General features: G+C 45.2%; 1 protein-coding gene across 1 annotated transcript; it reads left to right on the top strand.

The window, feature by feature from the left end:
• LONRF2 (LON peptidase N-terminal domain and ring finger 2) lies at positions 1-27755 on the top strand. The gene is given in 20 exon segments (XM_040224798.1): positions 1-12; positions 637-736; positions 911-1051; positions 1054-1150; positions 1152-1444; positions 1447-1596; positions 6047-6165; positions 10871-10993; positions 11660-11848; positions 12738-12868; positions 12870-12937; positions 14647-14746; positions 15288-15402; positions 17084-17205; positions 18344-18502; positions 19102-19217; positions 19220-19251; positions 21201-21315; positions 21318-21346; positions 26618-27755. Coding segments are annotated over 20 exon segments (2406 nt in total). The 3' UTR covers positions 26813-27755.
• The last annotated feature ends 118 nt before the right edge of the window (positions 27756-27873 follow it).

The raw sequence follows: 27873 nt of genomic DNA, 5'->3' as shown, positions 1-27873 counted from the left end.
ATGGTCTCAAAGGTGGGCTTCTTAGGAACCCATCATGACCCATCTGGCCTAGGGTGCTCAACTAGCGCTCCACCCAGATTGTGTGGAGGGGTCAAGCCCATTGACCTCGGCTGTGTTCATGCTGTGTAACCTGAGTGACCTCTCCTAGTTGGGAGCATCCACTGTGATGCCTTAAGTTTCTCTCAAACAGAATGTGATCTTGTGGGCGGTCTGAGTCGCCTCAGTCGTGTCCAACTCTTTGTGACCCCATGGATTGCAGCCTGCTAGGCGAAGGAAATGGCAACCCACTCCAGTGTTCTTGCCTGGAGAATCCCAGGGACAGGGGAGCCGGTGGGCTGCCGTCTATGGGGTCGCACAGAGTCGGACACGACTGAAGTGACTTAGCAGCAGGCCTTTCCTTGGATTTCCTGGGCAAGAATACTGGAGTGGGTAACCATTCCCTTCTCCATCTTTTCCTATAGATGCGATAGAAAGAAAGGAAAGAAAAGAAGGGAAAAACAGATTTTCTCCTTGTGATAAGAACTCTTGGATTTGCTCTCTTAACAACTTTCCTGTGCATGGTACGGCCGCATTAGCCACAGTCATCTTGTGACACCTTACACCCTTGGTACTTATCTGTTCTCTTTTTAACCACAGCCGCAGGTGGTGGTCTTGGCCAGGCCTGGGAGCCAGGGTGGCACTCAGCGCGCGGAGCTGAGCGCCGGACGGGCTGAGGGCACCTGTTCCAAGAGCGGCGGTGGCTGCGGGCCTTAGAAGTCGCGGAAGGCGTGCAGAGAACGCGCGGGCGGGGGGCGCGTGCAGACGCAGACGAGCGCGCACGTAGACGCGCGCGGGGTCGCCCGGGGCGAGGAGAGGAGGGTTTGCGGGAGCCGCCGGCGGTGGGGGTGGCGTGGTGGGCGGTCCGGTACAGGGCGGGGCTGTCTCAACTGCCCGAAGCCGGCTGTGCCGGGCGTACCCTGCGCCTGCCGCCGGGGGTGGAAGTGCGGCCTGAGCCCCGAGCCGGTCCCGCCACCCTGTCGCGGCGGCGACTGCGGGGAGCCGGCGGCACAGCGGTGGACAAGGGCGACGAGGCCTTCCGCGCCGGCGAGTACGACACGGCGGCCGAGCTCTTCCGCTCGACGCGGGCCGGCCTGGCGTAGCCAGACCGCGGCCCAGCTGCGGGTGGGGGACGCGCCGGCCCGCGCGGGCCGCCTCCCCGAGTGCCTGGGCGCGTTCCGCGGCGCCGCGCGGCTGGGGACGCAGCGGCTGGACGAGCTGGGGGAACTGACGGCCAGCCTGGCGCGCGCTCTGGGCCCGCGCGAACTGCGGGAAAGCCCGGGCCTTGCCTCCCGGGAGGCGCCCCGGGACCTGCTGGGCTGCCCGTGCTGCCGGCGGCTGCTGCACAAGCCCGTGACGCTACCGTGCGGGTTCACCGTGTGCGGGCGCTCCGCCGAGCCGGGCCCGCGGGCCGGGTCATCGTGGTGTTGAGCGGCCTGCTGGAGAAGTCCTTCCCGGGCGAGTGCTGGGCGCGCAGGCTGGCGGGCCAGGCGCGGAACCTGCAGCGCCAGCGGCAGCCCGAGGCCGCGCTAGCCAGGCGTCAGCAAGCCCTGGACCTGGGTAAGTGGGCGCGGGCGCCTGTTGAGCCGCAGGCCGGGGACGGGAGAACTTGCAGGTGGTGAGGCGAAGAGCAGAGGCCGAGTCCACCCGCGGGCCGCCTTTTCCAGGACCTCCGTGGCATTGCTGAACCGTCTTGTGAAGCCAAGGCTGTTTTTTCACCCTATCTTAGGAGTGTAGTGAAGAGTTTTCGGTGGTCATGCAGGGAAATGCAGATGGCTCACGCTCTGGGGCAGGGCGCAGAAGAGAACCTTGCGGTGGGGCCGGGTTTGCTTTGGGGATTCAGCTGGTGAACCCAGGAAGGGTGTTCTTACGCTCTGCAGACTCTGACCTCTCTCCTCTCGCAAAGGCCGTTAGGTGTTGTTACGGTGTAATTAGCTTTTTAGATGGTTATATATCCCCTGGAGGAGGAAATGGCAGCCCACCCCAGTATTTTTGCCTGGAAAACCCCATGGAAGGAGGAGTGTGGCGGGCTACACTGGGGTCGCAGAGTCAGACGCGACTTAGCGACTAAACCACCACTACCACGTTACATAGGTACATAGATGCCGAAACTTTAAATTTCTTAGTATTTTGAATCCAGCCTATGTAGTAAGAGTTAAGGTCAAGAGGGAATGCTTACCCCTGAAATGTAAGGGTAATTCAACATTTGATAAACCATTCAGTAATACCAGCGGGGAGACGTTATATGTAACATACCCGCATGTTATAATGCCCTTGTAAGAAACTAGAAATAAGAGGCAGCTTAACCTAATTTGATAAATATTCTCTTTTGGAAGATTTTAACAAACATACTTCATGTTAAAACATTAGACACTTTAAAAAAAAAACTCAAGAATAAGAGAAAAATGTTCACTACCACCACTGTTGTTGCAACATCGAAGGAAACAGTACAAATACTAGAATCCAAGAGTCAGCTATTTTTTTTCATCAGGTGTGATTGTTTAGAGCATTCCGAGAATCAGCTTGTAGCAAAGTGGGAACAAGATGGAAATGTCCATTCTCACATAGATTTGCAGTAGGTATGTTTCCCAAGCTCAGAATATATTTCCAGCAGCATTTTCTTTCTCTCTCTCTCTCTTTTTTTGGTTTGTTTTAGATTTCCAAAAATCTCTAAAGACTTCTGTGTTTCAAAATGCATTTAACTGTGCCCTTGAGGCACTTTAACCTGATATTGGGTGCGAAAAGATTAATCTGCAGTTATGTTCAGTGTAGATTGACTACAGAGGCTAATATCATGAGACGAATATAATAGAATTCTGTGAACACCTTCCAGGCAGTGAAATACTCAACTAAAAATTACATGTTTGGGACTTCCCTTGTGGTCCAATGATTAAGACTCCATGTTTCCAACTCAGGGGGCTTGGGTTCAATACCTGGTGGGGGAACTACCCAAGTAGTTTTTTGGCGGCCAAAAAACACACATAAAATAGAAGCAGTATGGTAACAAATTCAGTGAAGACTTTAATGATGGTCCATATCAAAAAAATATCTTAAAATCACATTTGTGGACTGACATCAATATTGCATAGTACCTGTGAGCATTTTCAAAGATGAATATGTAAAATTTCATTATAGATGAGGCGGTGAACATTTTCAGTTGATTTTTATGACAGGGGACACTAACTCTGAACCTGAATTGAGAAAATTTTACCTTCTGGAAGAGAATTCCATTTTTCTAATTGTGTGTGTGTGAGTGTGTGTGTGTGTATGCGCGCTCAGTCATGTCCGACTTGTGACTCCGTGGACCTCTATTACAAAAATATTTTGAATTTTGTCAACAAATAAGTTATAGAAATTTGTTTTCTTGTTATATAAATACCTGCATATCCTCAAGTTGACCTCTTGTTCTGCAAAGCCTAAAGTATTTAATACCTGGCCTTTTACAGAAGAAAAAGATGCTGATCTCTGTTGTAACTAGTCAATGTCTTTTTTAAAAATTCAGCTTTTTCTTGTTTGGCTTTCCATTCCTGCTGTCCCTTTCCCCTCTGCCCCCTTTTGCCCCTGTCATACCCTTCTCTATATTATACACTTGTAGCAATAACACATTTTATGAGCAGTGCCTGCTCACCGTGTCTTGATATAGTTATCTTTTTGCATGAGTTCTTTTATGCGTGTTTTCCCAGTTAACTGTGTAAACTAAGAAGATGTAGAGTAGGGTTTCGAAAGCACCAAGTACTTACTTTGAGAAAAAGTCAAACTCAAGGATTTTGAGCAAGCTGAAAACGTGTGTGAAGTAGAGAGATGAGAACACATCTTAGGTGCCCAGAATATTTATCGATCAACTAAAAGGCACACTTCAGCCCCGTTTCAGAGATCCTACCAGGAGTGTGGGTAGAGTGTATCATGTCCAGCAGCATAAGAAATAGTCGTAATGGTTCTGCTTTCATGAGCTCTGGCTTTGTCGTGCTTCCGTGGTGCCCTGCCTTCCCAACAATTCTGTACACTGTCGTTGGTTCTCTTGGCTTCTGTGCAGCTGGACTTAGGTCCTTAGTAGCATATGAGTAATTCTCAAGATCTTTTCCCTGGTGGCTCAGAGGTTAAAGTGTCTGCCTCCAGTGTGGGAGACCTGGGTTCGATCCCTGGGTCGGGAAGATCCCCTGGAGAAGGAAATGGCAACCCACTCCAGTATTCTTGCCTAGACAATCCCATGGACAGAGGAGCCCTAGTAGGTTACAGTCCATGGGGTCGCAAAGAGTCGGACACGACTGAGCGACTTCACCTCTTCTATTTGAAGAGTCTAGGGAAAAGATTTTTTCTTTCCTTCTTTTCCCACTTAAGTGAACATATTATGAGTACAATTATGGTCATGAATCTGCACCCACTCAGTTGTATAGAAAAACAAATTATGTTTTACTATGTTTTTAAGCGCATATTTCCTTGTGTACTTTCAAGAAAATTACTCTAAATCTTTTATTTTTCTGTGCCTAGTTATAACATTAAGATGGCTCAGCATTTACTCAGTGGAAATTATGTTGTAGCTACTGTGGGTATAGCAGTCTGTTTTCCTGATGCATTTTGAGATATCCCTCATTCTCGTTTCTGATTGCCTGAGAGAAGCTGTGTAAAATATACGTAGCAAACTACGAAACTCTACATATGATTTGAGAAGAAGTTATTTATTTTACCTTTTTTTTTTTAATTGGAGGACAGTTGCTTTACAATGTTGTGATGGTTTCTGCAATACATTAATGCAAACCAGTCATAATTATAAAAATATTCCCTCCGTCTTGAGCCTCCTGCCTCCATCCCACCCCTCTAGGTCATCACACAGTGCCAGGCTGGGTTCCCTGTGTCATACGGCAGCTTCCTGTTAGTTTTTTTTCATATGATTTTGTATATATGTCAGTGCTATTTTCTCAACTTCTCCTAGCCTCTCTTTTCCCTGCTCTGTCCACAAGTCCATTCTCTACATCTGTATCTCCATTTCTTCTCTGTCAGTAGGTTCATCAGTACTATTTTTCTAGATTCCATATATATGCATTAATATATGATATTTGTTTTTCTCTTTCTGACTTTCTTTACTCTGTATAACAGGCTCTAGGTTCATCCGCCTCACTACGACTGACTCAAATCCATTCCTTTTTATGGCTGAGTAATAGTCCATTGTATATATGTACCACAACTTCTTTATCCATTCATCTGTCAGTGGACATCTAGGTTGCTTCCATGTCCTGGCTATTGTAAATAGTGCTGCAGTGAACATTGGGGTACTTGTGTCTTTTTAAAAAAATTTATTTGTGCTGGGTCTTAGTTGTAGCATGTGGGATCTTCGATCTTCTTTGCAGCATGTGGGATCTCTTTTTTTTTCTTTACATTGTGGCATGTGATCTGGTTCCCAGGCCAGGGATCGAACTCGGGCCCCCTGCATTGGGAGCTTGGAGTCTTAGCCACTGGACCACCAGGGTTTTACACATGTCTTTATGAACTGTAGTTTTCTTATTGTCTGTGATAGCTCAGTTGGTAAAGAATCCGCCTGCAGTACAGGAGACCACAGTTTGATTCCTGGGATGGGAAGATTTGCTGGAGAAGGGATAGGCTACCCACTCTAGTATTCTTGGGCTTCCCTTGTGGCTCAGCTGATAAAGAATCTGCCTGCAATGCAAGAGACCTGGGTTCTCTCCCTGGGTTGGGAAGATTCCCTGGAGAAGGGAAAGGCTACCCACTGCAGTATTCTGGCCTGGAGAATTCCATGGACTCTATAGTCCATGGAGTCATGAAGAGTCAGACACGACTGAGCAACTTTCACTTTCGTGGTAGTTTTCTTCCTAGTTTGTTAAGGAATCTCCATACCGTTCTCCATAGTGGCTTTTTGCATTCTCTAGTTTACATTCCCACCAACAAAGTAGGGTTACCTTTATGTTCGTTTTCTAATTTAATATTTTTAATCACTTAAAAATGATTTTTTAAAGTGCAGTCATATTTGTTTATTTTCATCCCTGATGTCTTTCAGCTCCTGGTGATAATTCATTATTGCTGCTGCGAGCAGAGTTGTATTTATCCATGAAGAACTATGAACAGGCTCTGCAGGATGCTGGTGAAGTTTGTCAGAATGAACCTCTCTTGTCTAAGGTATTTGTACGGGTCAGCTTTGGAGATAATAAATGTAAATTTATGGAATGTTCTTAATAAATTATTAAATAAGACTATTGTGATCAGGCAGCTATACACAGTGCACATTTCTCTCAGTTTATGGGTAGTCTAAATGTAGCAATCCACTTCATAATAATCCAGCACAGTTGAAAAGACCAAGTTTCCAAATGGATCTAGATAAGAAACACTAATTTAGATTACCAAGTAGATGATTAACTGAATAATATCCCTTATGCACTGAACAAATCTGTAAACAAAGTAAAATAACTTTATAAATTTGTGAGTTAAAAAATATGTTTAAAATTGCAGTTTAAATAAAAGATCATATAATAATCATGTCTAGCAGTTGAGCCCTAATATACATGGTGAATATAAGCAATGCTAGTGAAAGGGTGAGTTTTGTATGTATTCTGGAATAATTTTTATCTCTGTGTCTTGGCTGGAAAGTAACCAATATCTCTTTCTCTGTGATACAAAATATCACCAGAGCAATATTGCATAGGAACCTGGAATGTCAGGTCCATGAATCAAGGCAAATTGGAAGTGGTCAAACAGGAGATGGCAAGAGTGAACATCAACATTCTAGGAATCAGCGAACTAAAATGGACTGGAATGGGTGAATTTAACTCAGATGACCATTATATCTACTACTGCAGGCAGGAATCCCTCAGAAGAAATGGAGTAGCCATCATGGTCAACAGAAGAGTCCGAAATGCAGTACTTGGATGCAATCTCAAAAACGACAGAATGATCTCTGTTCATCTCCAAGGCAAACCATTCAATATCACAGTTATCCAAGTCTATGCCCCAACCAGTAACACTGAAGAAACAGAAGTTGAACGGTTTTGTGAAGACCTACAAGACCTTTTAGAACTAACACCCAAAAAAGATGTCCTTTTCATTGTAGGGGACGGGAATGCAAAAGTAGGAAGGCAAGAAACACCTGGAATAACAGGCAGATTTGGCCTTGGAATGCAGAATGAAGCAGGACAAAGACTAATAGAGTTTTGCCAAGAGAATGCACTGGTCATAGCAAACACTCTCTTCCAACAACACAAGAGAAGACTCTACACATGGACATCACCAGATGGTCAACACAGAAATCAGATTAATTATATTCTTCGCAGCCAAAGATGGAGAAGCTCTATACAGTCAACAAAAACAAGACCAGGAGCTGACTGTGGCTCAAATCATGAACTTATTACCAAATTCAGACTTAAATTGAAAAAAATAGGGAAAACCACTAGACCATTCAGGTATGACCTAAATCAAATCCCTTATGATTATACAGTGGAAGTGAGAAATAGATTTAAGGGCCTAGATCTGATAGACAGAGTGCCTGATGAACTATGGAATGAGGTTCATGACATTGTACAGGAGACAGGGATCAAGACCATCCCCATGGAAAAGAAATGCAAAAAAGCAAAATGGCTGTCTGGGGAGGCCCTACAAATAGCTGTGAAAAGAAGAGAGGTGAAAAGCAAAGGAGAAAAGGAAAGATATAAGCATCTGAATGCAGAGTTCCAAAGAATAGCAAGAAGAAATAAGAAAGCCTTCTTCAGTGATCATTGCAAAGAAATAGAGGGAAAGAACAGAATGGGAAAGACTAGAGATCTCTTCAAGAAAATCAGATACCAAGGGAACATTTCAGGCAAAGATGGGCTTGATAAAGTATAGAAATGGTCTGGACCTAACAGAAGCAGAAGATACTAAGAAGAGGTGGCAAGAATACACAGAACAACTGTACAAAAAAGATCTTCACGACCCAGATAATCGCGATGGTGTGATCACTCATCTAGAGCCAGACATCTTGGAATGTGAAGTCAAGTGGGCCTTAGAAAGCATCACTACAAACAAAGCTAGTGGAGGTGATGGCATTCTAGTTGAGCCATTTCAAATCTTGAAAGATGATGCTGTGAAAATGCTGCACTCAATATGCCAGCAAATTTGGAAAACTCAGCAGTGGCTATAGGACTGGAAAAGGTCAGTTTTCATTGCAATCCCAAAGAAAGGCAATGCCAAAGAATGCTCAAACTACCACACAATTGCACTCATCTCACATGCTGGTAAAGTAATGCTCAAAATTCTCCAAGCCAGGCTCAGCAATACGTGAACCGTGAACTTCCAGATGTTCAAGCTGGTTTTAGAAAAGGCAGAGGAACCAGAGATCAAATTGCCAACATCCGCTGGATCATGGAGAAGGCAAGAGATTTCCAGAAAAACATCTATTTCTGCTTTATTGACTATGCCAAAGCCTTTGACTGTGTGGCTCACAATAAACTGTGGAAAATTCTGAAAGAGATGGGGATACCAGACCACCTGATCTGCCTCTTGAGAAATCTGTATGCAGGCCAGGAAGCAACAGTTAGAACTGGACATGGAACAACAGACTGGTTCCAAATAGGAAAAGGAGTGCGTCAAGGCTGTATATTGTCACCCTGCTTATTTAACTTCTATGCAGAGTACATCATGAGAAACGCTGGGCTGGAAGAAGCACAAGCTGGAATCAAGATTGCCGGGAGAAATGTCAATAACCTCAGATATGCAGATGATACCACCCTTACGGCAGAAAGTGAAGAGGAACTAAAAAGCCTCTTGATGAAAGTAAAAGAACAGGGTGAAAAAGTTGGCTTAAAGCTCAACATTCAGAAAACTAAGATCATGGCATCTGGTCCCATCACTCCATGGGAAGTAGATGGGGAAACAGTGGAAACAGTGTCAGACTTTATTTTGGGGGGCTCCAAAATCACTGCAGATGGTGACTGCAGCCATGAAATTAAAAGATGCTTACTCCTTGGAAGGAAAGTCATGACCAACCTAGATAGCATATTCAAAAGCAGAGACATTACTTTGCTGACTAAGGTCCGTCTAGTCAAGGCTGTGGTTTTTCCAGTAGTCATGTACGGATGTGAGAGTTGGACTGTGAAGAGGGCTGAGCGCCGAACAATTGATGCTTTTGAACTGTGGTGTTGGAGAAGACTCTTGAGAGTCCCTTGGACTGCAAGGAGATCCAACCAGTCCATTCTGAAGGAGATCAGCCCTGGGATTTCTTTGGAAGGAATGATGCTAAAGCTGAAACTGCAGTACATTGGCCACCTCATGCGAAGAGTTGACTCATTGGAAAAGACTTTGATGCTGGGAGGGATTGGGGGCAGGAGAAGAAGGGGACAGCAGAGGATGAGATGGCTAGATGACATCACTGACTCGATGAACTCGAGTCTGTTTGAACTTCAGGAGATGGTGATGGACAGGAAGGCTTGGTGTGCTGCGATTCATGGGGTGCAGAGTCGGACATGACTGAGTGACTGAACTGAACTGAACTGAGCTGACCTAACAATGATAGCTTAAGTTGTCCTTGAGAAGATTTATAAGCCAAAGAATAAAAGGTGTACCTTTCTTCATGAATCTTTGAATTTTAAACCCCTTAAGAGATTTTAAAATTTTAAAGAACTTGAGATGAACACCTATAGCATTCTCTATTTAATAATTAAGATATTTTTCCTCCTGCTGTATTTCTTTCTAATTACCTTTGTTTTAGAAACACTGAAGAAACAGTAACTGAGGTTAATAGATAATATGGAGCCTGTTCTCCCTTTTTCCTTTATTTTATCCACCCAGTCATCCATCCATTCAGTCATTTACTCATCTATCCAACCATCCATTCATCCAGCCAGTCATCCATCCATCATCTATCCAGTCATCCATTCATCCATCCATCCAGTCATCCATTCATCTGGTCATTCATTCATCCGGTCATTCATTCATCCATCCATCCGTCTGTCCATCCATCTATCCAGTCATCCATTCATCCATCCATCCATCTGTCTCTCTATCTAGTAATCCACCTGTCCATCTGTCCAGTCATCCACCCAGTCATTCACCTACCAGTCATCCATACACCTAGTCATCCATCCTCCCAGTCATCCATCCGCCCATCTATATGGTCTTCCATCCATCCATCTATCCAGTATCCATCCATCCATCCAGTCATCCAAGGCTCTAACTGACTCAGTGTCAGGAGAAACCTGCTGGAAGCAGTTCATCTCTCTTAAATATGAGCAAAGAACTGAGGACCAACAAGAAAAAAATTCAGCAGCACAGAAGAGAAAGATTAAATGATGGAAACAACTGACTCTAATGGAAATGAAACATGTGAACTAGTCAAACAAAGCACAGTGTATACGGTGATTTGAGAAAATATTGCATCCATAAAGCAAAAACAAAATGCTGTTGGGAAATACTGGTCCATGTTGTGTTTTGCTCATTTCTGTTGTGGCGCTCTGTATGCTAACACTTTGTTATAGTTATTTCTATCGTGTGTCTGTTCCCACAAGACCATATGCACCTTGAAGAGGGGGACATGGTAGTGACCGCTGATCACTGAGTGAGTTGAAGGTGCTGGACGTCCAGTGCTCTCTTAGCCGGTCCCTTGGATCTGCTTTGGGATCAGACTCCAAGCGTGGACTCTGATGTTCTGATCATGGATCATACTTGTAGGATGTTCAGGTTTGCCCGATTTAGAAAGTGGTCGATCTGAAGCCATCCTCCGTGGGCTTGTGTTTATTCTATTTAATTTGAAAGTAAAACAGTTCCAATGATTTTTTTTTTTTTTTTACAGGGCTGTTTGTACGCAAGTGTATCATCACACTGTTTTTCACAAATGTTTGTCTTTGGATGCATCTAGAGGCATCATGTGAAAGCCCAGGCTCTCTCTGGACTGAAAAGAAGTAAGGAGACGTTGAGGGAGTTTCTCTGCTGCCTTGCTCTAAATCTTGAATGTAACTCAGTGAAGAAAGCAGCCCAGAAGGTGTGATTCCCTTTTAATGACTTGCTTCTTTGAGTCTTACTTTCTGCCTTTGTATTCATGCTGAGTAGCTCCTTTGTGTAAAATAAGCGAGAAATGTAACTCTGAATATTCATGACAGTGTGATTTCAAATGCACAGTGATAATGATGAGTTCACACACTTGATAACTGTCATCCATGGATAATGCAGCACATTTCACGAGTCAGGGCATAGATATCTCACCTCTGCTGAACTAATGACATGTATCAGTGAGACAAGGTTACTGTACGACGCTGGGGATGCAAGGTGATTTAACCTAGGGTTTGTAATTCAGATGTTATTGTTGGTACAGGGGCCACATAAAAGACATTGTGATACGTGCAAAATATATCAATTCCGCGGCATAGGTTGACTTGAAATTTTCAGCAAAGCTTCACCAACAAGATGCAGACATATCTACTCTTTTATGCAGATCTTTCGCCTCATCTTATTAGAGGTCATCCAGTCACACTTGGTGTAAAGATCTGCCCTGTTAAAAAAGCTTGTAAATGGTACTTACACAGCCTTAGCATTTCCAGTGACCGTGAGTTCTTGTTTTTACATTTCCTCTGAATCTTTTAAGTTAGTTTGTTATGTATTTTTCAAAAGTGTTTTAAAAAATGCTTTTTTCCTCTTGGCAATTTTGTAGGTACTGTGTGAGGTGTTTTTCCCCGCCTCAGAATGCATGCCTCAGAATTTAACATCTTGGGAAAAAAAAAAGAATTTAACATCTTCCATCCAAAGTATACTGTTGAACATGAGATTAAAGGCTCAATATCAGAGCCATGTGAACAGCCAGGGTCCTGTGGAGGAAGGTGGCAGCGCAGGAGGGTCTAAGGTAGGAAGTGCATGTGTTTGTCAACATTATCTCTTTTTTTTTTAAATTGAGCTGCGTAAGGTCTCAGTTGCAGCACACAGGATCTCTTGTTGCAGCACACGGACTCTCCAATTGTGCCTCTTGGGCTTTGCTTAGTTCCCTGGCCAGGAATGGAACCACGTCACCTGCATTGAGAGGTGGCTTCTTAACCATTGAACCACCAGGGAAGTCACTGTCAAAATTATCTCCATTAAGCTTAATATAGTTTTGAACATTTACAAGTTATTCAGATGTTGACATTCCATTAGCTAGTACTTCTCAAGACCAGTTCTGGCTTCTCCTCTTGAGAGTTAAAACTTTCCAAAGATGTTGGTGGAAGTGCTGAAAATCACTGAAGATTGATGGGACTTCCCTAGTAGTCCAGTAGCTAAGATTCTCTGTGCCTGCAATGCAGGGAGCCTGGGTTTGATCCCTGGTCAGGGAACTAGGTCCCACATGCTGCAACTAAAGATTCCACGTGATGCAACCAAGAGTGGGGCAGCCAAGTAGATAAATAAAATACTAAGAAAAAAGAAAATCACTAAAGATTGAAAGAAACTTCTAGAACATTCCAAAACACCCAAAACCTCAGGAGACTTGAAATTATTTTGTCTTAGAGAAAAGAAAGCACAGGGATAATTTGAATATATGAATACTGGTATTCAGTTGCTCCCTCAGGAAGAAATTATCCTTATATTTTACCGTGAAAACTGTACAGTTCATCTCAGCAGTTAATAGATGAAACCCGTTATGAAGGAAGAGTGTAAGCCTTCTTTTTTCCCAAAGATTCCCAAGAAAGGCTATTGCATGAACTTTTTTTCTTACGCTATGATGTCTTTAATATTCAGGACTCTTTTTCCTACTTTATCAGAATCCATCTGAGAAACCTGATGTGTTTAGAAATAACCGTTCCTCAGTTTTACGTTTCATACTGGGCTTACACTGTGAAGAGGATCGGGAGGTGTTAGACGGCATCCTTCCAACGGAGCTCAGCACTGATTTAGAGACAGTTTCCGAATGACTCAGAGGATGCATGCGGTGTGAATGCCCCTGGGAAAATTCCCAAGAAAGGTCAGTAGGCTGTTTGTCTTGGAGTATGTGACCGTAGAGTGATAGACTGTCGGCTGATGCTGAATACACTTTAAAAAATTTTTATACAGGCAGTTTAAGATGAATAATGAGATGAATATATCACCTTTCAGATTATAGGCCAGTTTCAGTGGTTATTTCTATAAAGACTTCATAGCCAAACAAAAGCAGAGAAATTTAGCTTTAACTTTAACTTTTATTCATGGCTTATAGATAAACAATGGCTATATACAGTCAGGCTTCAGTACAAGTGAATTCAACCAACCACGGATCAAAAATATTTGGGAAAAAAGTTTCAGAAAGTGCCAAAAAGCAAAACTTACCTGTGTAGCAACTATTTACATAACGTTTACGTGTATTGCTGTAAGTAGTTTTAGTAATCTGGAGATGATTTAAGGTATAGGCATGCCTCATTTATTGTGCTTTGCAGATTATTATTATTTATTTATTTTTTTTAACAGATTGAGGTTTGTGGCAAACCTGTGTTGTCAGGAAATGGTTAGCCCATTTAGCAATAAATTATTTTTAATTAGGGCTTCCCTGGTGGCTCAGATGGTAAAGAATCTGCCTGTAATGCTGGAGACCAAGGTTTGATCCCTGGATTCGGAAGGTCTCCTGGAGAAGGGAATGGTTACCCACTCCAGTATTCTTGCCTGGAGAATTCCATGGACAGAGGAGCCTGGTGGGCTATAGTCCACGGGGTCACAAAGAGTCAGACACGGCTGAGCGACTAACACTATTTTTAGTTAACATGTGCGCTGTTTTTTTAGGCATAATGCTGCTGCACACTTAGTGGACTACAATATAGTGTAAACATAAGGTTTTTTTTGACTTTTATTTTCGGCTGTGCTGGGTGCCTGCTGCTGCTCGAGGGCGCCCTCTAGTTGTGGAGAGTGAGGGCTCCTCTAGTGGCGGTGCTCAGACTCCTGCGGTGGCTCCTCCTGTGGCAGAGCGGGCTCTCGGGTGCTCAGTCTTCAGTAGTTGCAGCTCCCAGGCTCTAGAGCACAGGCTCAGCAGTTGTGGTGCACAGGCTTAGTTTTTCCTTGGCAGGTGGGATCTTCCCAAGTCAGTGATCAAACTCATCTCTGCTGCCTTGACAGGTAGATTCTTTAACCCTGAGCCACCAGGGAAGCCCAAATACAAGTTTCATATGCACTGAGAAACCAAAAACAGTTTGTATGACTCAGTTTATTGCAGTATTCGCTTTATTGCGGTGGACTGGAACGGACCCCGGGATGCCTCTGGGCTGTGCCTGTGTGTGGGACGGCGTGCTTAGGTTATTTGCAAACACGCACCGTTTTCTGTAAGGGACTCTATCCAGCGTCAGGGATCTTGGCATCCCTGGGGGGCCCGGAACTGTCAAGGACATCTAAAACTCATCTAAATGTGTCCCTGCGTGCGTGCTCTGTCGCTTCAGTCCTGTCCAGCTCTTTGTGAACCAGTGGACTGTAGCCCACCAGACTCCTCTGTCCATGGAATTCTCCAGGCAAGAATACTGTAGTGGGTAGCTCTTCTCCAGGGGATCTTCCTGACCCAAGGATTGAACCTGAATCTCCCACGTTGTGGGCATATTCTTTACCATCTGAGGCACCAGAGAAGCCTGTAACACACTTTAGCCAGAGGAAATACACTTTGTTGCTTTCTCTTAGGCAGATGTGCAAGTGTTAATTATAGCATTTAAATTTTTTCAGAGGCCGACTCCTTACCCCAAAGAAATGTGAACTCTAACACAGGAGAAAGTGAACAGCTCTCCATAGAGGTGGCTGACTTTGAGTGTGCCCTTTGTATGAGGTATAGTGACATGGCATCTATGCCACTGTGAAAAATCCAGCCTTTCTGAATTTTTGTATCCTAAACGTAATGGGCTTTTTAAAAAATTATTTGTTTTAAATGGAGGATAATTGCAGTATTGTGATGGTTTTTGCCACCCATCTGTATGAGTTGGCCATAAGTATACCTGTGTCCCCTCCATCCTGAAACCCCCTCCCAACTCCCTCCCCACCTCATTCCTCCAGGTTGTCCTGTTTCATGCATCAAACTTCCACTGGTCATCTGTTTTACATCGATAATGTATATGTTTCAGTGCTGTTCTCTCAAATCATCCCACGCTTTCCTTCTCCCACCGAGTCAGAAAGTCTGCTCTTTACCTCTTTGTCTCCTATAGTCAGAGAAATTACAGACACCTCAGTAACAATTGCTTTATTTTATAAAAATCTGATAAAATAAAAATGGAAAATGGGTATAAGTGGTTTCTAGAGTTCTTATAAAATGAATAGATTCATTGAAAGTCTCTTGTGGACCTGTCTTGCTGAAAACCCAGATGTTTCTGCAGGGTGCTCTTTGAACCTGTGACTACACCCTGTGGACACATGTTTTGCCTGAAATGCCTCGAGCACTGCCTGGACCACGCCCCGCGTTGTCCCTTGTGCAAAGAAAAACTTTCAGAAGTAAGTATTTCTGTGGAAACGACAAATCCGGGCACTTTTAAAATTTGGCCTCCACCTCCTTTCCCTTCACATGCAGCTTTTAATTCCTTGGTCCCTTAGCTCTCATTGTCAGTCCTGACAAAGTCAGCTCTTTTTTTTCTTTTGTGTGTGTCTGTGTAGTGAAGTGAAGTTGCTAAGTCGTGTCCAACTCTTTGCAACCCGTGGACTATAGCCCACCAAGCTCCTCCGTCCATGGGATTCTCCAGGCGAGAGTACTGGAGTGGGTTGCCATTTCCTTCTCCAGGGGATCTTCCCGACCCAGGGATCGAACCCAGGTCTCCCACATTGCAGGCAGAAGCTTTAACCTCTGCACCACCAGGGAAGGCTCTAAATACAAGAATCCAAGTACTAACATCAAAGATTTCAAGGGAGGAAAGGAAGCCAGGTTGAAAGAAGAAGAGGGAGGAGGTGGGAAAGGGGGGTGAAAGGGGTGGCCTTACAGACATCTCCTGCCACCTACAGATGCCTAGGCGTTATGGGACTTTTCCCTGGGCCTCCAGAGAAGGGAGGACTGGAACTCGGCCCTACCAGAAATCAGCCCAGACCAGAACCAGAATTCGAGTTCTCTGCCAAGAGGAGGTGATCAGTCTCCAATCCTCAGCCCAGGCTGAGGGCCCTTCAACCAGATTCCTGCATCCAGGACCGGGGGACTAGAAAAACAGGGAAGGATAGGAAGCGTTAAGGAGAGGAAAGAGAGAGGGAAGGGCAGAGAAGTCAGTAAAGTCTCTTGTTCCTTACCGGTCGGGGCACTCTGACCAGTAGTCCACATCAAGAGGAGACCAGGAACAAAAGGGTCCCAGTTGCGGCCGCTGGATCTGGTCCATTGGCAGGCAAGCTGGCCCCTGAGTACTCCGAGTGGTCAGGATGTCATTCTCAGTGAAGAACAGTCTCCGCCAGAGTCACCATTTGTTGCAGGAAGAGGGACCCCTTCCAGGGCCCGAAACTGGGCTCTTGTCTAACACTCGGAAATGAATTGTCCAAGGAGACACGTGCTGACAAAGCAAGAGATTTTATTGGGAAAGGGTCCACAAAGTAGGGAAGATTAAAGAAATTCATAATCTTAAATCTGAGACTTGAAACACCATTAGTCATTTTTGCTGTGCTGCTCTGGTAGCTTCAGCATTTCACTTTCCAAGGCGATTCTTTGATATTTCTCTTGTCTTCCACCATCTGCTACTCACTCCCTCTACCCTCCCTGACCTGATTCTCCATGGATTATAGACGCCAGCAAGATGGGAATTGCCTCTTCCTTCCTCCAGGCAAACCCTGTCTCCTGAGCTGCTTTCCTGGGGGAGGGACAGCCCGCCCCTCCCTCACAGGGCCGACCTTCCATCTCTCTCACCTCAGTCCCTTCTGTCTTCTGAGACCCCAGCTCCCTACAGAAGAGAGCTCTTTTTCCTTAAGAATTGATTACCATAAGACTTCCTTTGGTGGTGCAGTGGTTAAGACTTAACCTTCCCCTCCATAGTGCGTGGGTTCCATCCCTGGTTAAGGAGCTAAGATCTGGCATGCCTTACAGACAAAAAACCAAAACGTAAAACAGAAATATTTTTACAAATTCAGTCAAGACTTTAAAAATGGTCCACGTCAAAAAAAGAAATCTTGAAAAATGGCAATATTATTTAACTTTGTTTTGTTACAGTTGTTAGCAAGCAGAAAATTTAATACAACTACTCTGGCCGAAGAATTAATATTTTGGTATTTCTCAGATGAGCTGTCTGACAGAAAGAGAATCTATGATGAAGAAATGACGGAGCTGTCACAGTAAGTCCTCGTGTTCTAGGTACTTCGTGCTGAGTTGAGGTTACAAGAAGAAAATCCTGGCTAACCTCACAGCTCTATCTCAGTTATTTTTCCCCCTCTTTGGCAGAAAAATTGGCCTCAAAAAAGAAAAAAATTAATTGCAAAGAGTTTATGAAATTTAATTGAAGAAGGTTGTAAGAAATATTCCAAAAGTGTGTTTTGACAAAATCATATGGCTGCTTTTTATATCTAAATAAGCAATACTGAATTTTTCAGAACTGAAAAGGCACAGTTCATTCAAAACAGAAGGTATTTGAAAACAAGCTTTTTTCCCCTCAAAATAGGCTTGACAGTTGTTGTTTTTTTTTTCTTTTAAAGTGATTAAAGTTTTGTGTTGTAGTACCCTGTATTGAGATCTTATCATTCTTCTAGTCTTTTTAACATTATACTAGTTTCAGGTGTACAAAAGAGTAAGTTGACATTTGTGAATATGGTGAAATGATCACCATAGTAAATCTAAGTTAACATCTGTCTCCAGACAGAATATTTTTATTGTGATGAGAGCTTTTTAAGATTTATTCTCTTAGCAACTTTAAAATACGCAATACACTATTATTAACTACGGTCACCATACTGGGCATTGCATCTCCAGGACTTGTTTATTTTATAACTGCAACTTTGTGCTTTTTGACCCCCTTCACCCATTGCACACACAGATACACACACACACACACACACACACACACACACACTCTCTCTCTCTCTCTCTCTCTCTCTCTCTCTCTCTCTCTCTCTCTCTGTCTCTCTCTACTGGTAACCCTGTCTGTCCTCTGTATCTATGAACTTGGTTTTGTTTGTTTTTAGATACCATATTTAAATGAGGTCATATAGTTTCTATCTTTCTCTGTCTGACTTACGTCACTTAATGCTGTGCCCTCAAGGTCATGAGAATGTGTTCATAGTGATCTTAAGCAAGTTCTCTCATCAGATCAAATAAGAGGGCTTGCTGAGCACTTTCTCATGCTGTGACTGTTGACTTTCTTTTCCCACCTAAGGCTTAGGCAAGCCCGAGGGTTTTGTCATTAAGAGAACCGCGGCTGTCATGCCCTTCCATGTCTGTCAGCTCCCACATCTAGTTAACATTCCTCTTACCCCGCAGTCTGACCAGAGATGTGCCCATCTTTGTGTGCGCCATGGCCTTCCCCACCGTGCCCTGCCTGCTCCACGTCTTTGAGCCCCGCTATTGGCTTACGATACGAAGATGCCTGGAAACAGGCACCAAACAGAGTGGCATGTGTTTATCTGCTGAGCACGTAGGGTAAGAGTTACCAGTATTCAAAGAGAAGGTTCTGGGGACTTCCAAGTGGTCAAGACCCCACACTTCCAGTGCAGGGGATACGGGTTTGATTTCTGGTTGGGGAAACAAGATCCCACATGCTGAGTGGTGGGGCTTCCCTGGTGGCTCACATCGTAAATAATCTGCCTGCAACGTGGAGATCTGGTTTTGATCCCTGGGTTGGCAATATTCCCCTGGAGAAGGGAACAGCTGCTCACTCCAGTATTCTTGCCTGGAAAATCCCATGAACAGAGGAGCCTGGCGGTCCAGTCCATGGGGTCACAAAGAGTTGGACGGGACTGAGTGACTAACACTGTGTAATTGTGAACATGCTGTGTGGTGCAGCCAAAAGATTAAAAAGAGGAGGGGGCTTATAATTAAATGCATCATTTTTCATTTTTCTTAGAGAACGACTTAAGATGATGTTGGTAATCCCTAGTGGCTCCTATTACACAATGAAGTATAGGCCTGGGGACATCTGTGTTGTGATTCCACCTTTCATTCTAGTCTCGGCTCCCACTCCTTCCCCTTGAACATCACAGCTGCTGATTCTTGGCTGTCTCTCCCACCTGTCCCACCAGGATCTCGGAGTACGGCTGCACGCTGGCAGTCAAGGACGTCAGGACATTCCCCGACGGCAACACCATGGGGATCAGCCGCTTCCGGGTTTCAAGCCACCGTCACAGAGACGGCTACAACAGGCAGCCATTGAATACTCAGAAGATGAAAGGGTGAGTAGTCACACCTGCAGTGCCAGCCCCGTCCCCTCTCCAGCCACTCTTTCCCTGTGGGCACCGGGCCTCACGGGCCAGAGGGCAGAATGCAGCGAGGTGAACGGCGAGGTCCGGGGCATGGGGAACTGGTTGGAAGGTGATGACCGAGTATGGCAGCTCTCAGGGCTCTTCTTCTGTTGTTGTTGTTGTTGTTTAGTCGCTAAGTCGTGTCCGACTCTTTGCGACCCCATGGACTGCAGCTCGCCAGGCTTCTCTGTCCTTCACCATCTCCTGGGACTCGTCCAAGCTCATGTCCATTGAGTCAGTGATGCCATCCAACCGTCTCATCCTCTGTCATCCCCTTCTCCTCCTGCCTTCAGTCTTTTCCAGCATCAGAGTATTTTTCAATGAGTTGGCTCTTCACATCAGGTGGCCATTGGAACTTAAGCTTTAGCATCAGTCCTTCCAAACAGGATTCGGGGTTGATTTCCTTTAGGATTGACTTGTTTGATCTTGCTGTCCAGGGAACTCTCAAGAGTCTTCTCCAGCTCCACAGTTTGAAAGCATCAGTGCTTTGGCGCTCAGCCTTCTTTATGGTCCACCTCACATCTGTACATGACTACTGGAAAAACCATAACTTTGACTATGTAGATCTTCGTTGGCAAAATGATATCTTTGCTTTTTAATCAAATTAAGAATGGTTGTGTGTTATAATCTAATTCCAGAGTCTACCCCAATTTTCATAAATGCTATAGTCTTGCAATCAGAAAGGACCTTAGTGGTTTACTCCTGTTTTACACATGAGGAAGTTCTACCCTAAGGCAACTGAGCAACTGGCTAGCATTCCCACGAGAGGCAGGGATGAAGCCAGAACAAACCCGGGCCCCTTGGAGCTGTTTCTGCTCAGTGTTCCTACGTAGGATGGAGCCTTGGGCAGTGAGAGGGGCCCAGGCAGCAGGGGGTGTCCTTCTAAAGCCGTAGGATCTCCCCTGGCATCAGGCTCAGCTGTGAATGCACTGTTGCCATAGCAAATCTTTTAAAGTATAGTTTGGTGGCATGAGATACAGGTTTTAAACTGCTATCACTCTTTGACTTGAACTTCCCTGGTGGCTCAGTGGTAAAGAATCCGCCTACCGGTGCAGAAGACAGTTCCATTCCTGGATTGGAAGGATCCCCTGGAGAAGGAAATGGCAACCCACTCCAGTATTCTTGCCTGAAAATCCCGTAGACAGAGGAGCCTGGTGGGCTATAATCCATGGGTCACAAAGAGTCGGACACGACTAAGCAACTAAACAGCAACTCTTTGACTTGGTAATTCTGCTTCTGGGAATCTGTCTTGAGGCAATGACAGCCCCTTCTCACGCACATATGAGAAAAACCACTTTGCATAATTACTTAATATTATTTGTGTTATCTTATTAATAAAATACGTCTTATGTGAATGGTTGAATAAATTATGGTATATTTCAAATGTAGGATTGCATGTAGCCATTAAAAACGATTCCTAATAATATCAGATGCATTTTTCTATTAGGATAGTGAGAAAAACATGGGTGTTGCCGATGGACGTGGGATAGATTGGGCACCGCTGTGTAACAGTGCAGATTTCTACGTTGAGCTTGTGTACCTGTGTGTGTGTGCTCCTTCCTGTCTGATCTTTGCATCCCGAGGACTGCAACCCGCCAGCCTCCTCTGTCCATGGAATTTCCCGGGCAAGAGTGGTGGAGTGGGTTGCCATTTCCTTCTCCAGGGGATCTTGCCGACCCAGGGATGGAACCCACGTCTCCTACGTTGGCAGGCAGATTCTTTACTAAGAGCGCCACCTGTCCGTTTATTGAAATGCTAATGAATTACTGAAGTGCTAAATGCCAGGAATCTGCTCAGCAGACGTGGCCTTGGTCACTGTGTAATGGACACACAAGTGTGATAGTGAATCGCTGAAAAGGCTGTCTCTCTTCCTTGACCAGGTAGAAGGCCCAGAGTGCGAGGAACTCGGCATGCTCCGCGATTCAGTTTATCAGCAGTCTGTGTCCTGGTTCGCGTCACTTCAGGATCCCATGTACGAGCAGATTTTAAGCCATTTTGAGTGAGTGCCAGAGAACCTGAGCCTCAGGTATGCTGTGCTGATACTTCATAGTGCTGACAGTTCCTGCCGTCATGTGCTGAGACACATCACACCCCAGCGAAGCTTGGCAGTGCCTGCTCTGCTGCCGACTCCATTACGGCTGTTTATGAACCTTTCATTTATCAACACCTGGTAGACTAGCGTGTGCCTTGTGGAGCAAAAATGATAAATGCTTTCTGATAAATACTACGTGAAGGTAATTTGTTTTCTGTCAGAGATCAGTTTATTCTGGTTGGCTGTCTCTTGTACTTCTCTCACCAGCATCAGAAGGTTTGGTAATTGTCTATCAGCAGGATAGACTCTGCGTTCTGTGCCTAATCCTGCCTTACCCCTACTGGACAGGCGTTGAATAAATGAGAAAATTCTCTGTCATTAACTTAGAGGCTTCCCCGTCCTCTGTCCATCTTCATGGGCTTTCTCTCTGCTCCCAGGAGTGCTCCAGTCATGCTGGGTTTTCTTTCTTTTTCTTATTTATTTATTTTTATTGAAGTATAGTAGATTTACCGGAGAAGGCAATGGCACCCCACTCCAGTACTCTTGCCTGGAAAATCCCATGGACGGAGGAGCCTGGTGGGCTGCAGTCCATGGGGTCGCCAAGAGTCGGACACGACTGAGCGACTTCCCTTTCACTTTTCACTTTCATGCATTGGAGAGGGAAGTGGCAACCCACTCCAGTGTTCTTGCCTGGAGAATCCCAGGGACGGGGGAGCCTGGTGGGCTGCCGTCTATGGGGTCGCACAGAGTTGGACACGACTGAAGCGACTCAGGAGCAGCAGCAGCAGCATAGTAGATTTACAGTGTTGTTAATTTGTGATACAGCAAAGGGATTCAGTTATACCTATGTATGCACTCTTTCATTAGTGTTCTTTTCCATTATGGCTTATCACAGGGTTTTGTTTTTATTGGAGTGTAGTTGCTTTACAATGCTATGTTAGTTTCTGCTGTACAGCAGAGTGAATCAGCCACATGAGTGCATACATCCCCTCCCTTTTCAGCCTCCTTCCTCTCCCCCAGCATCCCACCCCTCTAGGTTCATCACAGATCACCGAGCTGAGCGCCTGTGTTACATAGCACATTCCCACTAGCTGCCTGTTTTTACACATAGTAGTGGGTATATTTCAATGCTCCTGACTCATTCGTCCCTCCCTCTCCCTCTGTGTCCACAATTCTGTTCTCTACGTCTGCTCCTCTATTCCTGCCCTGCAAATAGGTCCACCAGTACCATTTTTCTAGACTCCATGTACATGTGTTAATATACAGTGCTTGTTTTCCTCTTTCTGACTTACTTCGCTCTGTATGACAGACTCTAGGTTCATCCACATCACTCCAGAGGACCCAGTTTTGTTCCTCTTATGGATAAGTAATATTCCGTTGTATTTCAGTGATGAACAGGCTTCAGATCTGTGAAGCATTGCTAAGTGCAAATGGCTCATCTCCCCCGCGTTTGGGACGGAGCCAAGAGGGGATGGTGTGGGATTGTGACTGAGAGTGTATAGCTCCTCCTGCTGTGCCTGCTCACCTGTCCTGGAGGCAGGGGAGGGGACAGGGCCAGGTCTCGGTGGGTTTAGGGTCAGGCGAAGTGTCTTTTGTATTGTTTCCATCGATTTTCCTTTCTTTCCATGTCTCTTGGTGGCTTGTGTCTCATGTGAGTTCTGTGTTTTCCAAACCCAGGAAAATGCTTTCGGTCAAAAGTCACCCTCAGGCATTCCTCACCCTCTGCTCTATTATAATCTCTGCTGCTCCTCTGTTTTGTAGCTCAGATTGAGAAAGCAAGGTGATTAGGCTACCTTGATGACAGTATGAATTATCCTTTTTTCTAGGTGTTTTTGCTATTAACCCAACTTTTTCTCTAATTGTAACACATTGCATGATTGTCATGGCTTAAAAACAGCAGAAATTTATTATCATACAGTTTGGGGATTAGAAATCCCTCATAGGTCTCACCAGGCTGTGATCAAAGTGGCAAGACTTGATTCCTTGCTGGAGGCTCTGAAGGGGAGTCCATTTCCTCCCCTTCTCTGGGCTTGAAAGGCTACTGGTGTTCCTTGGCTCTGGCCCCTTCCTCCATCTTCCAGGCTAGCAGAGTTGACCGACTCTGACCCTTCTTCCATAATTCATTCCCCACTCTGACCACAGCCCAGAGCAGCTCTCTGCTGGAAGGACCTTTGTGATGAGGTTGAACCCACCAGGAACAATTCAGCATCATCTTTGCACCTCTCCAGGTCCTTGACTCACTCACATCTGCATGGTCCCTGCCGCTGTATAAGCTGCATAGTCACGGGCTTCAGGAACCAAAAGGTGAACACCTTTGGGAGACCGCTCGTCTTCCCACCGTGGAGGATTTTAGGTCCTGTGTGGGAGGTATTTTTATGCTGAAAGTGAAAGTGTTAGTCACTCAGTTGTGTCCAGCTCCTTGCATCCCCATGGACTGTAGCCCGCCAGGCTCCTCTGTCCATGGGACTCTCTAGGCAAGAATACTGGAGTGGGTAACCATTCCCTTCTCCAGGGGAATCTTCCCAACCCAGGGATCGAACCTGGGTCTCTTCCATTGCAGGCGGATTCTTTACCGTCTGAGTGACCAGGGAAGCCCCTTTATGCTGAGGCTTTCCCATTAAGCCTGCTACTCATTGTCTCCCTACTCAGTAAAGTGAGGAGGGAAGAGAGAGTATGAATCATACAGAAGGTTGTTTTGTCCAACACTTGTGCCGTCTTCCCTTGGAGGGGAGGTGGGTGCCTTCTGCACGGTGACGTGGGCTGTGCCATACACTTTGACCTTGGTGCCATTCTTCATCTCTCACCCTGAGCTAAGGTGAACCCGGAGCCACCCTCCCTGGTCCCCAGTTTGGATTCTGCTTGCTTCTGGAGTGGGGATGGAGGAGAAGCAGGGAGACCTGGGTATCTTGGTTTCAGTTCCGGGAATATTAAAAACAACTCTGTGGTTACCTTTTGCTCAGAGCTCAATCCAGAAGTGCCTGTTTGGTTATGAAATAAATGCTATCAGGTGGCATAATAATTCATATATATATTTAATAATAACTCATTAAATGGGCTTCCCTGGTGGCTCAGTTGGTAAAAAAAAAAAAAAAAAAAACCACCTTAAATGCAGGAGACCTCGGTTTGATCCCTGGGTCAGGAAGATCCCCTGAGAAGGAAATGGCTAACCATTCCAGTATTCTTATCTGGAAAAGTCCATGAACAGAGGAGTCTGGTGGGCTACAGTCCATGAGGTCACAAGAGTCAGACACGACTTAGCAATTAAACCACGATACCACACACATATATATATTTAATAGTAACTCATACATATAGGTATTTCATATATATGTATATTTGTCTCATTGACTTTATTATAAGATTTATAACAGTCAAATTTGTACCCTATACTGTTTCTTTATAAACATTTTGCTTTGTAGAGCATGTTTAGAAAACAGTAACAGAACAGTGGGAGAGTAGAGATAAAAATTATGATCGCTTCTTCTAATGGGTCATAGACTTTGAACTAGAGCTTTATTATTATTAATTTGGCTGTGCTTGGTCTTACTAGTTGTGGCATGTGGGATCCAGTTCCCTGACCAGGGATTGAACCCAGGCCCCTGTATTGGGAGCTTGGAGTCTTAGTCACTGAACCACCAGGGGAATTGTGAACTAGAGCTTTAAGAGACTGCTGCTAAGTCGCTTCAGTCGTATCTGACTCTGTGCGACCCCATAGACAGCAGCCCACCAGGCTCCCCCGTCCCTGGGATTCTCCAGGCAAGAACACTGCAGTGGGTTGCCATTTCCTTCTCCAATGTATGAAAGTGAAAAGTGAAAGTGAAGTCTCTCAGCTGTGTCCAACTCTCAGCGACCCCATGGACTGCAGCCTACCAGGTTCCTCCGTCCATGGGATTTTCCAGGCAAGAATACTGGAGTGGGGTGCCATTGCCTTCTCCACACATATGCTACTTCTACCCAGTTCCCTTGTTCCTTACAGAACCAGTCTAATTGTAAAACAGTATTATACTTAAGAGACTCTTCAACCAGCCACCATTCGCCATCTTCCAGTGGATACTATAGCCATGCAGTATCACATAGGAAGACCAGGTGTGTCTTCTTTAAGCCCTGGGGATCAAATCTATCCCAGTTTTTCAGGATACAGTTCAAAGGAGTGAGGCTGGAATTGTTAGCTCCCATCTGTAAGAGAGAAAAAAAGCGACCAGCGCCATTTTTCTACTGGAGGTATCCCTCCCTGCTCTAGATGGGGGTGTAGACAGACTTTACACCAAAAGCTTTTCCTTCCTGGTCGGACTTAGTCTGTCCCTTACCGACACAGGTGCCATCTCGACCCTCCCGGTTCTACCACCGAGATGGGATGGAAATGTTCCAGGGGTAGACCTGATAGCATCTCTACCTGATGTCCAGCTCTTCACCTTTAACCTTTAAGATTAACCTTTAAGAGACAAAGAACAACTAATTCATGAAGAGTTTTCCTGTGGAAGATGCGTCTCTTGGCAGGTTCTTCCTTATGTGAATGTCCCCCATTTAAGTGTGTAACATACAAGTAAGCTTTGTCCGGGCTTCCCTGGTAGCTCTGTGGTAGAGACTCTGCCTGCCGGTGCAGGCAACACGGGTTCGATCCCCGATCTGGGAAGACCCCACATGCCACAGAGCAGCTAAGCCTGTGTGCCAAGTACTGAGCCTGTGCTGTAAAGCCTGGAAACTGCGAGTGCTGAAGCCTGTGCCCGCTAGAGCCCCTACTCCGCAACAAGAGAAACCACAGCAATGAGAAACCCGTGCACTGCAACCAAAGAGTAGCCCCCAGTCTCTGCAGCTAGAGGAAAGCCCACACATCAGGAAAGACCTGGCACGGCCAGAAATAAATAAATTATAAAAAGCTTTTTAAAAAGTAAGCTTTGTGTTTTAGGGCTGAATGAGTGGTGGTGCTGCTGCTGCTAAGTTGCTTCAGTCATGTCTGACTCTGTGCGACCCCCATAGACGGCAGCCCACCAGGCTCCCCCATCCCTGAGATTCTCCAGGCAAGAACACTGGAGTGGGTTGCCATTTCCTTCTCCAATGCAGGAAAGTGAAAGTGAAGTCACTCAGTCGTGCCCGACTCTTAGTGATCCCACGGACTGCAGCCCACCAGGCCCTCCGTCCATGGGATTTTCCAGGCAAGAGTACGAGAAGGCAGCATTTAATTCTTGCTCGTGTTGATGAGACAGAAGACCACATTGAGAATAGGCTTCTACTTAGCTGCTGATTTTGTCTTCCTTTCTTTTGCAGAGTAACCCTAGTCGTCCCACGTGGTCCTGGTGGATGCTGGCAGTGTTGCCATTGGTGCAGAAGTCTCAACTGGCCACACTGGGCATGATCTCACTGAAGGAGCACCTGCTTGCCATTCGGCGAATATTAGTCATCGTCACGCGTAAGAGGAATAGTCGGCAAGAGCGCGTTAATAGCAAGGAGAGAAATAGTTGATTTCTGTCGAGGTTTCTGGAAGGCCTTGAGTTTTTATGATGCGTGCCAGGCACGGACGAGTTAACATCCATCCACCATGCTTTGTAAAATGCTTGTTAGTAGGGTTCCAGAATGGAACACTTGGCAGACGTTGTCTCCTACTCAGAAGTTAAGTCTGTTCTAGATGGAATCTGACTTCGTACAAGGTGAGCCTGAAATCTGAATGGATCCCATGGTTGGAAAACAACCTAAAAAATCTCTCTGGAACAGATGCTTCCAGTGCTCAGTACACTAAAGATGATTGACAACTGGTTTAGGTTTTGCCAGAAAGAAGATTGCCTTCCCAGTGAAGTGTCTTGCTCCTTTAGACGGGAACAGCTCGCTTGGGTGGGTGGATAGTAAGAGGGAAACCGTCTTGTTATCTGGAAGCATATTTCTCAGAGTCCGGGCTAGCTGAAAACATGCTTTGTGTATCACTGTGAAATGGAGGAATCAAACGTTGTCCAGTGTGGGGGGTGAAGTTAGTCCTTATCCAAGAAGTAGTATAGAACCAAATAGAGCTGTGTTCTTGTGTCCTGCAGTAGTTCGAATGTGGTAAATTGCATATTTTAACTAAACGAATGTCAGAATTTAAGAAGGTGTACTTTGGATGTAGAAAAACCTGAAAACAGTGTAGTTGATTTGAGGATATGTATTTGTGCATGGATACACACCCACATGCACACCCATACATCACAGGATGAATAAAGGGAGCTAAAATTCTACCCATATTGAGATGTTAAGAATACAACCAAAATAGTGCAGAGAACCCCTTGGAAACACAATGTCTTATTACTCCGGTGGGTGTGAAGCATTTAGAAAATGTCATGTTTCTACGCAGATTGGCATCAGATTTTAGACCCATCAGTAAATTTGAGCTCACTGTCCATCCACTTGGAGAAGGCAATGGCACCCCACTCCAGTACTCTTGCCTGGAAAATCCCATGGACGGAGGAGCCTGGAAGGCTGCAGTCCATGGGGTCGCTGAGGGTGGGACACAACTGAGCGACTTCACTTTTGCTTTTCACTTTCATACATTGGAG

The sequence above is a fragment of the Oryx dammah genome, unplaced genomic scaffold (genome assembly GCF_014754425.2).
Source record: "Oryx dammah isolate SB20612 unplaced genomic scaffold, SCBI_Odam_1.1 HiC_scaffold_25, whole genome shotgun sequence".
NCBI lineage: Eukaryota > Metazoa > Chordata > Mammalia > Artiodactyla > Bovidae > Oryx > Oryx dammah.
This window is presented reverse-complemented; position numbering and strand designations above follow the sequence as displayed.